This window comes from Lactuca virosa, chromosome 5 (genome assembly GCF_052849685.1).
Source record: "Lactuca virosa cultivar CGN04683 chromosome 5, Lactuca_virosa_CGN04683_v6, whole genome shotgun sequence".
NCBI classification, from domain to species: Eukaryota; Viridiplantae; Streptophyta; class Magnoliopsida; order Asterales; family Asteraceae; genus Lactuca; species Lactuca virosa.
Window position 1 is genome coordinate 102,790,041 of NC_136430.1, and position 14,492 is coordinate 102,804,532.

Sequence of the window (14,492 nt, forward strand, 5' to 3'; positions counted from 1 at the left end):
GAGCCCTCCTTGGTCCCACATGTCTACCAACTATCTAAGACACCGGACTCCTTCCCGGTTGTTGAGTTGCAAGACACACATACACCATCGCCCCACGTGACTCCCGAGAGAAACCTTATCTAGCGATAATTGCCCAATCCATCTCGCCACCAAATCCACTGCTAAAAGAATGCTACATGCCCAACTGTAGTATCATATCATACCCGGTCTCCAACGACCTACCATTTCCTAATTCCAAACATGTTGTGGCCCACCCACAGATAGAACCAACCCAAGACAAAAACACAAAGGCTTGATCTATCATCACAACTAAATCCGTTCCCTAACCCTTGAACCCTCCGATTGATGCCCTCAGCATAAAGATACCCCAATTCTTATTCCAGTGAAACGAAAATCCTACACAAAACACGCACGATACCCGACTCGAGATCTGACCCAAAACCAACTTGATACTTAATTCCTAACCTGAGATCCATGAATCTGCACTTGCATTTCACCAAAAACCTTCTGATTCACAACAACTTCTCACTAGACCGAGATATAAAGGTTCCCAAACCATCGCTGAGGCTACCTGTCTCACACCTGGTCCAACTACCAGGTTCCCTAAGAGTCCAAATAATGAGGCTACCCAACCTATAAACCCCTCTGCGCCACACACTGAACACCCACTTAATCATGTAACTCAAGATCCAAAACCTTGATCCAACGGTCTCCACCAGGTCCCATATGTGTTTCCATAAACACAATGGCCTCGCCCACGGGTTCCACCCAACAAGAGCTAATGGGCCCGACTCCGCCTCGGACCCTAATGGTCCTCAATCTAGAACAGAGCAATACCCCTCGACAATCATGACCGGTGTGCACATGGCACGAACTGATTTTCCCTTTGCATTTATGACCACCTCCAACGATAGTCTACCTCGAACTTGTGAATGCTACGATCCCATTGCAATCTTAAAACACTTATAACCAACCATGGTCATCACCCATAGCCTTACCACACCCTAACCATCGCAACCCCATGCATCCTGAGTCGAAATCTGCATCCAACTGCATCCTATCAGATGTTCGGGACATACTTCGAATTCCGAAGCCCTCAACCTGGACTCAACCACAAGCCTGTTATGCATAATAAAGGAGACGCCAACTAGCGGTTGGAAGTTTCCTGAATTCCTGCCTACACAACCTCAATCTAAACGGCCACTCAGATCGTCTCTCCTCCTGGCCAGGATGTGAAACTTGCCCTAGTTCCATACCCTTCAATTACTAATTCCCGAAAATCTTGACCGATTCTTCCCACTTGGATTCGACAAAGCTCTTTCATCTCTTAAATCCTGATGGATTTCCCAACTCACCAACCTCATATAGCACGAACCGCCTATGACCTACGTTAATGAATACTAGCGTTCCATTGCTAGCAAACTCCATGATCACCCAGCTCTCGAAACCCTGAAGAATACTCTTAAAACCTTAACCAGTCTAATATTGCAAATCACCTCCAATGATACCAATTCCTGAGTTCTTACGTTGGAGACTAAAACTATAACCCTTGCCCGGAACCGACAGATCTTTATCCCAACTTCCAATCTCAAAGAATTAATGAATTCTAACTAACTACAACCCTTGTGAATATAAAACTCCTATGACACTTCTGATGACCAAACAACTCATGCAACTGACACTACCATCTTCCTGCTACCGCTCCCCTCCTAGCAACAACAGTGTTTGAACCCAACAGTTCTTCCATATGCAACCACCACTCCTACCAGAACAAATACTAATTTATCTTCGAGTCACGATCCCGAATTAAGAGATGATTCGAAGCAGGGTGTTACATAGAGCAGTAGAGAAACTATTATAGATTTAGAGCAGTAGAGGAAATGATTATTGATGAGAGCAGTAGAGGGTGATTCAGAAGTCAGAAAGAAAGAAAGAAAGAAGAACAAAGGTGGAGCGATCGAGAGAGGGTGAGAGAAGCGGACGAGAGCAAAAGAGCGATCGAGAGAGGACTAGATCATGATTTGAAATTTTAATCGTCCATCTCCATTCTCCAGAAGCGGACGCCTCGTGTTCTTCATCTTCAATTATTAGGCATGTGCTTAGATCGAGAAGTCAGCATGCGTAAATTGCTTTTAGTTGGCGCTAATTAGGTCTTCAAGAACTGGCTGTCCCTTGACGTGAAATGGATCTCTTACTGACTAGCCGACTAGATGTGGCCCAAATATACAATAATACCTATAACAAGCTTTGAAAAATTGATGCCCCACTGAAATTTGTTACCGTGGGCGAGCCCGACTTGCCTTGGGCTTGGGTCGTCCCTGTTTCCATCCTATGCAAGATGATCAATTGGTGAGATAAAATACTACCGTTGCTATCTTTGAGTTTTAAAACAATTTTTTAAATAAAACCCGACAATATGTATATACATATGTGTGTGTACAATGACAAAACTATTGTTTCAGTAATTGGTTTTGATGATACACATACTTACGGATGTGTGATAGTAATTTCCGATGGATTACCGACGGATGTTGCCTTTGAAAAATGGCCCATTGTAGTGTCTCCTTGGCATGCTTTGGCTAAATGTGTGCTCCTCGAGACAATTGAGTTTTCTTTGGTTCGACTTGTTCAATCATAATTAATCAAATTGGCATGGTCGGGTTGCTTGCAAACTACAAAGTGGTCTTTTACGGAAATCGCAATCATCAACGCCAAACATAAGTATTGAATAGTAAAAGTGAATGGGTAGAAAACAAAATTGAATCTTGTTTTTTTGAACTACAATACCCATAGAAAATTGGTACTCATTTGGTATGCAGAAAATAATTAAAACCTTGAAAACTGATACAAATCAAACTTGATATATTTTCACAATTAAAGGGTTGAAGTGTCCGTCAACTAAACAGAAAAAAATGACATATTATCTAAGAATTAAAAAAATAAATAAATAAATCAATCAAACTTCAGCTACACTCTGGTTCCTTGTTGCATTGGTCTCCGGCATCCTGCGCTTTGACAGCTTCATCACCACCCAAACAACAAAATAAATGGTGTGAATCAACGCTGTGATCCCACAACCCAACAGCAAAACCAAACAAACCCAAACACTCGTCACATCCAAATACCCATCTGGCGCCATCATCCCTAGCGACTGCAGATAAGTAGCCACCATAAACACCACCGTGAACAGTGTTCCAAGCGTAAGCACCCACATTAAGAACTTGTTTCTCAGAGGAAATCCGCTGATCAAGATAACAACTATGCCCAACGAAAATATCATAGTGATTGTATTATACATCACGAAACTGTTGAACTGATCCATATCTACTTCCGTTTGAACTGCGTTTCCAAGAGAATACCGACCATTTTGGGTGTCAGTAATCGCCCCTCCGGGAGGATTGATACCGGAATGGTAAGCCATCGCCGCCACCACTAAGGCGGCAACTATGAGAATCCCACGTTGCTTTTCCAGCCATTGTTTGTCGTCGTTCAGATACCGAGCCCATGTTCTTGATAGTAAACCCTTTCGTTTAGTCTGAGAGAAAACTGCTGATGGTTGTAAAGGCTTAGGGGGAGATCGAAGACCATTTGCTCTTAAAACACCCGCTTCCATAAGAATCTGTTGTGTTTCAAACCCTTTGAGATCTTTCGGGGATTGATCTAAAACATCTAGTGCCGTTAATCCATGTCTGTTTACAGCATTTTCATTACCTTTGATACTTTGTATGCTCAGCAAATAGGTTAAAATCTGCGCAAAATTTTAAAGGTTATTAATAGAACCTAACAAAAGTATATCCAATTTAACTTGTTTGGGCTTAAAGATTAGAGAATATACCTGTATCTGTTTATTGATAGAAGCAGCATGCAAGAGAGTGTTTCCATTATGATCTGTGATCTTGGCTAACTCCTCTTCGTTCCACAGCTCCATCAACACTTTCAACGCCTCAATCCGATTATAAATAACACACATATGCACGATGGTTTCTCCACTCGCCGGAGTCTCCTTAGCAGCTTGAGGATTCGCCTGAATCAGAGCCTTCATAACCTCCAAATGCTCGTTCATGGCTGCCAAATGAAGAGGGGTTAACCCATCTTGATCTTGAAAACCACACACGCCGCCACTTCCTAACCGTATAAGTTCTTGCACCATCTCCAGGTTGCCATTGGCGGAGGCAAGGTGGAGTGGGGTTCGTCTTTGGCTGTCTAAGGCCATGGCAAGTTTCGGCTTTTGGGTCAGAACCACCGTGGCAAAATTGAGATGGCCGCGCATGGCGGCGATGTGGAGGGGGGTTTCATTGAAGGCGATGAGTGAGAGTCTGTCGAGGATGAGTTGGTCTTGATGGAGTAGTTCGTTGAGTGCTTGTACGTCGCCTTTCAAAGATGCCTCGTAAAGCTTTCCTTCCATATTTTCTGATATCGATGAAACACTCCTTTACATGGTGTTATATACTGGTTCGACAAGGAGGTAGACTTTCCATGATGTTTCTGAGAAAGATTCAAAATTTTGACCAAGAAATTTTCAAAGTCAAAGCTACTCAAAACATGAGATGGTGGTTTAAACACAGGGCCACTGGATTTTTAAGGATAAGGTTCGGACTTCGGAACGATGATGCATCATGATGTTGAATGGGATGAGGCGCGTTTGTTGCTTGTAGTTGAGCACACTGATTCAGCCACTGCCTAACTAGGCCCACTTTCCTCTTTTGCAACTTGATCACATTAAAGCAAAGATCCACATATATTAAACATATAGATATTAAAGGCCAAAGGCCAAAACGACTTAATAATGCAAAAAAAGTTGTGTTAGCTAATGGTTACCAATTAAATTTGGTTTTGAAAGAATGATCACCATATTAAACAATTGGCTAGGTGTGGAGTGGAGGAGTTTGTCATGATCAACCCAAATGTCTTGGAGATTATTGTATACTTGGATAGTTGGATGTTAGCTAGACAATATATTATTCCAGTAAATATCGCTTATTGATGAGTATACGTGGTGTATAAACTATAAACTATACATTTTGTTTGTTGACGAATTATAAGTTTCTTGGCATGGTAAGAAGTTTTCAAATAGAACAGTCAAAAGACAAAAATGCACAAATGGTCCCTGTGGTTAGTTGAAAATTGTCATTTTGGTCCAAAAATGTTTGAACTAGCACCATAGGTCCAAACTTTTCGTTTTGTTTCGAGTTTGGTCCAATTTACTTTGGACTTTTTTATAATGACGATTTTGCCCTTGCTTTTTGCTTTCTCAATTTTTTTATTTATTTAGATATTTTCTGATTAAAAGAAAAATTAAAAAAGAAATTAAAAAAAGACAAAACTCTCTCTCTCTCTCTCTCTCTCTCTCTCTCTCTCTCTCTCCCTAAAACGAACTGCCCACCACGATTATCTTCTGCTCCAACCACTAGTTATTGCAACTTGGATGAATGTGTGGGAAAAATAAAAAATAAAAAAGAAAAGAAATCATACTACAGGTGCCTTGGTTGTAGTCATCGGCATCCATTTTTTGTTGTTTGGGAAAGATTGAGCACTGAATCCATCATCGTTTTTGAACCCTAATGTCTCATTCCTTATGAAATTTCAGAAGGACATCGAAATTCTCCCATATGGAGGCAGGAAGAGAAACCCCAAAATATGGAATAAATTACCATTATCTTCATCTTCAATGTTAGAAATAATAGTAGGATTTGTGATTTGGGGATGAAAGGTTCGGTCAAAATCCACTAGAAATTACAACCAATGAGACAAATGTAGTAGATAAACAAGAAGCTTAATGTGTTTGATGATTGGAGTGATTTGTGACCTCTGACTGGTCTGACGATGAGCATGAAAGGGATGACCACCATGGAAGGTCGAACGTGGTGAAGATAAATAGATCTCCAGCGAAAGAGGTGGCTTTACGAACCCTCCGATCTAAAAATCTTTTACTTGAAACCCTAGGTCGCCACCCTGCGTCTTCTCCGTTGCCCAGGTCTGTTTACGAAGCTTCAACGACGGAGGGAGATAGAGTATGTGCGAGAGAGAGAGAGAGAGAGAAGGGGAGCCCTTCGTCTTCAGATAAGGGTTTTCCAAAAGGGTTTCCTGTCGGAGGTTGGTGGTGTCGGAGACGATGAGGGTTGACGGTGCGGCTGAGGGCTGTTGTGGCTGACGGTAGTGGCGATGATGATCCTACTTCTTTCAGGTGTTTCATTGAGCACCTACATCTTGGTCTAACCTCGTTTCCTCCGGCTCCAGTGACTATTCCGACGGGTGAGAGATTGAAGGTGGGTTTCAAATTCAAGAGCATTGTGGTGGAATATTTTTCACATAGTAAACACATACTCAAATACGAGAGAGAGAGAGAGAGAGAGAGAGAGAGAGAGAGAGAGAGAGAGAGAGAGAGAGAGAGAGAGAGAGAGAGAGAGAGAGAGAGAGTTTTATCTTTTTTTAATTTATTTTTTATTTTTCTTTTAATCAGAAAATATCTAAATAAATAAAAAAACTGAAAAAGCAAAAAAGCAAGGGCAAAATCGTCATTATAAAATAGTTCAAAGTAAATTGGACCAAACTCGCAACAAAACGAAAAGTTTGGACCTCTGGTGCTAGTTCAAACATTTTTGGACTAAAGTGACAATTTTCATCTAACCACAGGGACCATTTGTGCAGTTTTGTCGTCCAAAAATAAAGTTAGCAGAATTGCAATATGTCGTTTTGAAGAAATTGAAGTGCCAATATGTGGAATTGGTGACTTGGAACAAAATCGAGAGACCTGTGTGGTAAAAATAGGGTGGTTTTCTTAATCTATATTTATTCATCGCAAGAACTATTAAAACTAGATGACGGGCCGTAGGTTACATTAAATATATTTATATAATTAAATATTTATAAATATATAACTAAACAGTTAAATATTTATAAAAAAGATTATTAAAAATAACTATGTCCTCGATTTAACTTTAAAATAATTTTTTTTATAATAAGTTCAACATGAAAATTTATAATTATTTTAAACTATATGATAAAATAGACATTTATTAAAACCATTTAATATCAATAGTCAACACACTACAAGAAATACAGCCTTTAGCGGCGGCACTGAGCTTTAGCGGCGACAATTTAATTTGTCGCTACTAAAGGCCAATGTCGTCGCTATTGGTGTTGCCGCTAAAAGTTGAATGACACCGATCCGCTCTTTGACGTTCTGGTAAACACGAATCGTCCGATCGTGGTTCTAATCCAACGACTAGAGTGCTCGTGGAACGCCTAAAGGAAATACCAGCACTTTTGTCGCCGCTAAAGACCAAAAATAGTCGCCGCTAAAGATAGAAAAATGACGCGGCAATAATTCCCTCCTGATAGTCGTCGTTATTGACAGTTGTCGCTGCTAAAGCCCAATAAGTCGTCGGTAAAGGTGTCGCCGCTAAAGGTCGACGCAATTAACCCCAGAAAAAATCGATCTTTTCCCTTTTGCTCTTCTGTTTGACTCCCTACGCCCGTTTCTTTCTCTCGTCTGCATCTCTTACTTCGTCGATTATTGTGGGATACGTGACATTTATCGATTTTGGGTGAAGATACCACCGGTGGAGAGGGATTTTCCCGTGAGGACCAAGCTTTTTCGGCGATACGAAGCTTTTTCCGGCGACACCAAGCTTTTTTCGGCGACTAAGAGGTATTTCCAGGTCAATTTTCGGTCCCTTTTCTCTTGTAACACCGATTTTAAGCTTATTGGAGTGGTTAATTGCAAAAAATTGTCAATTTCAGTTTTGTTGATTGTGTTCCCGACCACCACCCGCGACTACCGCCACTACTGGACCATTTTCATTAATTTCTGCCACCACAGGTTCTATTTACTTCTATTTATTGTGAAATTTTAGTTTAATTGCAAAATATGTGTAGTTGTATCAATTATTTGAAAATTGCCATACGTATGTATATTTGATATTTGTATGTGAATCTATGTAAATTTGGTGTATATATGTCAATATATGTGTGTTTGATGTATATGTGGTATATGAGTATTCAGTAGAAGTATGATGTTATTATCTATATATGTGAAATTATGTGTATTTGGTATAAGTATGATGTTATTATGTGTGTATGTGAATGTAGGTATGTTTGTTGTATATGTGGTATATGAATGTGAAATTTATGTATTTGGTATAAATATGATGTTATTATCTATATATGTGAAAGTATGTGTATTTTGTCTAAGTAGGATGTTATTATGTGTGTATGTGAATGTATTTGTATTTGATGTATATGTGGTATATGTATGTGAAAGTATGTGTATTTGATGCTCTTATGTATTATGTGAAAGTATGTGGTTTTGGTATAAGTAGGATGCTATAATTGAAAAAAAAAATTAATAAATTATTGTTATAATTGGAAAAAAAAACAAAAAAATGTTATAAAATTGTTTAAAACTTATATACAAATACTAGAAAGTTTCTAGTTTGTTCTCAAACTAACCCTAAATTAACCAATAAGTTCCAAAACTTATATATTAACCAATAAGTTCCAAAACTTATATAAGAATACTAGAAAGTTAGTTTCTTACGATTAAGTACAAATTTTAACTAAAACAAAAGTTAGAAATTGTAATATTTTCATGTCTTTTTTAGTTTTTAAATTTTTTATTTGCAACATAGTTATACAATAATATATATATATATATATATATATATATATATATATATATATATATATATATATATATTAGTCTCGACGGTAAAAAAGAACAACACAACAACATGATATAATTGTTTAAAGTACAATGCTATAATTGAAAAAAGAAACAAAAGAAATGTTATAAATAAAAAAAAATATAAAAATACACAATAGTAAGAAATGTTTTTATGGATATACCAAATTATTAATTTTGCTTTATTTAATTTTTTATTCAATAAAAACTAATAGCTAAACATATTAAAAGAAACAAACAATTTTTTTATTCAATAATCATGTATATATTTGTACATCTACTATAAATAAAACAAACGTGTGGAAAAAATGATTTGTTGGATCTTTGACCCTTTTATTTAATACTTATAACTTTTGCCTATATAAATTACAAGTAATTGTAATTAAAATTAATTAAAAAAACGCATAAATAAAAAATTTTAATTTTAATTTTTTTTTAAACTGTAATATCTACTTTTGTGAGTCACATATAATTGTTTAAAGTACAATGCTATAATTGTAAAAAAAAAACAATGTGGATTGTAAAAAAAAAACAATGTTAATTCTGTATACTAAACTCTAAACCTGAAATTATGTTTCAGCAACATCATGTCTATTGATAAAAGTTGGATTACTAATCCACATCGAAACTATCCCGAGTTCCAAGCAGGACTCAAAGCATTTATCGAGAAGTCCAAGTCACACCTTGATAGTAATGGTAAAATCAGATGTGCGTGTCAAAAATGTGATAACTGTTACTTCAAGTACCCGACTGTAGTGGAACGCCATATATTTATAAATGGTTTCAGTAAGTCGTACAAAACTTGGATCTATCATGGTGAATCTTTTATTCCTCCAGTCGTCTTTCCAAGTAACGAAATGACTGATTTAATCGACGATGTGATGTGGGAGTTGAGAGAAAATGATACCAACCTCGATGAAGGAACCTCGAATACAAGGGGTAGCGGTGTGGATGATGATTTAGCACTGTTGTTAGAAGAAGTGGAAACTAAATTGTATCCTGGTTGTACCTTTTCTTCCCTTGAGTTTCTAGCAAAGTTAATGCATATCAAGGTGAACAACAAATGGACTAGTAGTTAATTTGATCAACTGAAGTCTATTGGTATGGGGTATGAGTCGATACATGTGTGCAAAAATGATTGTTTTCTCTTTTGGAAAGAACATGATTCATTGCAAGTTTGTCCCATTTGTAAAGAGAGTCGATGGATCGATAAAAACACCAAGGGTAAGAAAGTAGCTCATAAGGTGTTACGATACTTTCTTGTGACCCCTAGACTACGACGTTTATATTGTTCGAGGCACACTGCCAAAAATATGATTTGGCATAGTACCGGACGTTCAGAAGATGGTGTGATGCGTCATCCTGTTGATGGGGAACATTGGCAAGATTTTGATAAAAAATACCCCGACTTCTCGAGTGAACCCGTAACATACGCCTAGGTCTTTCAGCTGACGGTTTTAATCCATTTGGAAGCATGTTTAATCCACATAGCACATGGTCAGTCATACTCACCTCATACAATCTGCCACCCTGGCTTTGTATGAAAGAGTCATCATTCATGTTCACTTTGTTGATTCCCGGCCCGAAAGCTCCTGGTAAGGATATGGATGTTTTCCTTAGGCCGTTGGTGGAAGAGCTTAAACATTTATGGAACTCAGGCGTACGTATTAAAGGTACGACGACAAACACATTCTTCACGATGCGAGCTATGTTGTTGTGGACAATAAACGACTGGCTAGCTCGTATTAGTCTATCAGGTTGGAGTGGGCAAGGGTATAGAGCATGTGATACTTGCAATGAAGACACTCCTTCGTACCATGCAACAAATAAAGTCGTATATATCAGTCATCGTCGTTTCCTAGATGCTAATGATCCGTTAAGAAAGAGGTTGGACTTTAACGGGATGGAAGAGACAAGACCCGCTTCGAGACACTTTAGTAATGACGACATACAATAGCAACTAGGTCGTCAACTAACTCGTAAACCGGGTAAACATCCTGGGCATGGAGGTGCGGAGCCAAAGCGTCAAGATGACGAGTTGAACTGGTCGAAACGAAGCATTTTCTTCGAACTCGAGTATTGGTCTTCTCTATAGTTGAAACACAACATAGATCTCATGCATGTCCAGAAAAATGTGGACGAGAGTTTGTTAGGTACTCTTCTAATGAACGATAAAAGTAAAGACACATCAAATGCACGAGAGGACTTGAGAATTCTAAACATTCGGAGAAATGAATGGTTCCAAAAAAATGGTGACAAGTTTCATAGACCCCATGCAAGATACTCTTTCACGAAATCTAGTCGACAACTCTTTTGTCAATTTATAAAAGATGTTAAGCTGTCGGATGGGTTTGGTTCAAACATCAATAAGAAAGTGAACGATACCAATACTAACATTATTGGGTTGAAAACGCATGACCATCACATTCTTATGCAACGTTTGATACCAATTGGAGTTAGAGGGTTCTTAGACAAAGACACTTATACACCTATTGTAGACCTTTGTACGTTTTTCAAGAAACTTTGTTCCAGAACATTGAAGGTGGAGGATATGATGAAAGCAAAAGTAGACATTATTGAAATCTTGTGCAAGTTAGAATTAATTTATCCTCCAGCGTTTTTTGACATTATGGTTCATTTACTTTTGCATTTACCTGATGAAGCGATTGTCGGAGGCCCGGTATGTATGAGATGGATGTATCCCTTCGAAAGGTATATGAAAAAACTAAAAAACTATGTTAGAAAGAAGGCGAGGTCGGAAGGTTCTATAGCTGAGGGTTATGTTGCTGAAGAAGCTTTATCATTTTGTTCGATGTACCTTCGAAATGTAAAGAATCAATTCAATCGTCCGGAAAGAAATCAAGATGTTGTCATTGAAAAAACAAAGTTTTGGATGTATGAGTCTAAACGTCGACCGACCAGCACAAATTAAATCAAAACTCTTAATTTAACTGAAATGCATAACATGGAATGGTTTGTATTGAATAGTTGTGAAGAAGTCACACAGTATATCAAGTAACTATTCTTATCTCTAACTTTCATCCTTAAATTTTTTTTATCTTTTTAAATCTATATCTTTTGGTCATCAACGTAGGAAATTCAAATCTGAATATCCTCAAAGTGATGAAAAGAGAGAATTTCGTAATTGGTTTCGTGAAAACGTAACATAAATTAATAAAAAATTTGTTTCATTGATCTAAAGAATACATAATATATATTACTTTATATTTGCTAGGTTCATGAAATGAAAATAGAAAACTCTCCAGAATTCCACAAAAAGTTGTCGGCTCTTGCAATGGGTCCGCAAATGAATGCTTATTCTTACACCACATGCATAGTCAATGGTGTTAGGTTTATGGTACTTAGTCGTGACGCACAACGCACAACACAAAACTCTGGGGTTTTAGCGGTGGGTGAGAAAGGCGAGAAATATTATGGCCAATTAGAAGAGATTATAGAGTTGAGGTATACACATGATTATTCAACTATACTATTTCGTTGCAAGTGGTTTGATACTCGAACATGAGTTATTTCTAGTGATAATTTCACCAGTATCGACACACGATGAGAAGCATACGAAGATGATCAACTCATATATGCTTCACAAGCCAAACAAGTGTTCTGCATTATAGATCCAAACAATAACCATCGGTGTGTTGTCGAGCATGTTAATCATCGAAATATTTGGGATCTACCATCGAACGATGATCATGTCCAACTTGTTTACAATGACTCTGTCCAAAATGTTGACAATGGCTCACACGAAAATGTAGACAATGTCGATGTACTTCAAAATATCTCTTCATTCGATGCTCCGCTTTTTATCGATTTCAGCATGTACTTTCAAAACATTCCTAGAGTCATTGTTGATGTAGAAAGTGCAACTGAAGTTCCTCCGCCAACTGTTAGAGTCAATGATGTTTCTGATTGCGAGACTGATTACGATGAGCCCGATTCTGATTATGATACCGAAGAAGACACTAAAGGATATGAGGAAGATTCTGATTAGAATAGTTCTTATGTAATTTGTGTTTGTAATATGAACTTTATTTGGATTCCTAGTTTAAATAGAAATGTTTATTCCTATGTAAATGTTTATTTCTATGTAATGTGTATTTGTAATAAAAATTGTATCTATATATCTTATAATTTTTCAGGAAATGATGTCAATATGGCTTTTGTTTGTGTATACCATGGCTGTTGTTATGGGTCGTGGACACGGGGGTGATGGAGTTGAGGACCCACCTTTCCCAGGTGGTAGAGGTGTTGGTCATCATGAGCAGGACCGTAAGTCTTATTATGAATTTTTATTTACTATTTTTATTCAGATATTATGAATTAAATACCGTTTCTAATAATTTTTAATTATATTTGTAGTTGAGCAACGTGCACGTAGGAAAGTCTGAGGCAAAGCCAAAATATAAAGCTTGAAGGAGCGCTCTTACAGAATAAGGGAAAACCGATTACCATGGATTATGATAGGGATATAACATATGATCCCGTGGGGAGCCGAAAGACATGTTTTCACGAGAAGTTGGAAAAACAATGTGGCATATGGTCCCTTTTGATAAATGGACTTGGAAAAAAGTTTCCCCTGCAATGAAGGACACTGTAATACAACATTTAGGGGTAATTATTTATTTAAAAATATTTTTAATGGTTAATTATGACTGTTTTTTACTTGGTTAACTTTTTTTTTGTAGACAAAGTTTGATTTGGATCAGATTTACCAGGATGTAGCAGCTAAAATGTTGACATAGAGTTTTCAAACAACTTTGTTAAAAGGTTGTCGAGACCGTAAAACTGACGCAAAAGAATATTTTTTGGCAGTCAGAGGGTAAGATGATATCCAGAGAGCATTAGCCAACCCTCCTTAGGGTATGGATGCTGATAACTGGAAGAAAGCAGTTGAGTATTTCCAAACGGACAAACACAGAATTGCTTCAGACAGGAACAAAAAAGTCCGTCAAATGCAAACGAATGTGAATCATGGGGGCCGAGCTCGTATAGCAGTACTTGCTATAAGAAGGTAACGTACGATATATGTAATTATTTATTTAAAATATAATCTAATTTTTAATGTTAAACAGAACCTTAAGAGAGTGGAAACGTTTCGCAAGGCTCGTACCGATAGGGATGGTGTATTTGTTACTACCGAGGAGGAACAACAATATGTAAGTATTTAATTATAATTTTATCATATAATTAAGTGTTTATTTATACTTATTTGTTACTCACTTTTGGGAATAACAGAATCAGTTAGTCGGAAAGCTCTTAGAACAAACCCAAGGTGAAAGTGAGTTAACACCAGTTCAAGAAAGAGCTGATTTTGAGAAAGTATTAGGAGAGCGACGTGGCCATATCAGATGCATCGGTCGTAAACCTTCTGCTCTCCCGCCGATTTCACAGTCATTGCAACCATCACAACCATCACAGGTAAAACATTCTACTTTGGTTTTTTGTGGTGATTATTTGCTAAAAGCTTTGCTAATTAGGTTTTTGTCCCAAATGCAAGAAATAGCAATGTACTTTGGTTTTTTGTCTTAGTTTAAAAATAACAATCTACTTTGGCATCATAAAATGCATGTTCATTTGGTAATTTTGGTTTTGTGGTGATTATTTGCTAAAAGCTTTGGTAATTGGGTTTTTGTCCCAAGTGCAAGAAATAACAATGTACTTTGGTTTTTTGTCTTAGTTTAAAAATAGCAATCTACTTTAGCATCATAAAATGCATGTTGATATGGTAATTTTAGTTTTGTGGTGATTATTTGCTAAAAGCATTAGTAATTGGGTTTTTGTCCCAAGTGCA

The 14,492-nt window shown here is 37.4% G+C and overlaps 1 protein-coding gene across 1 annotated transcript; it reads right to left on the reverse strand.

Annotated features, from left to right (window-relative positions):
* Positions 1–2,842: 2,842 nt before the first annotated feature.
* LOC145115608 (uncharacterized) lies at positions 2,843–4,493 on the reverse strand. The gene is made up of 2 exons (XM_079051942.1): positions 3,836–4,493; positions 2,843–3,748 (listed from the first exon to the last, which is right to left on the reverse strand). Exons 1-2 carry the CDS (start codon positions 4,403–4,405, stop codon positions 2,957–2,959), a joined length of 1,362 nt encoding a protein of 453 aa, XP_078908068.1. The 5' UTR covers positions 4,406–4,493; the 3' UTR covers positions 2,843–2,956.
* Positions 4,494–14,492: the final 9,999 nt, after the last annotated feature.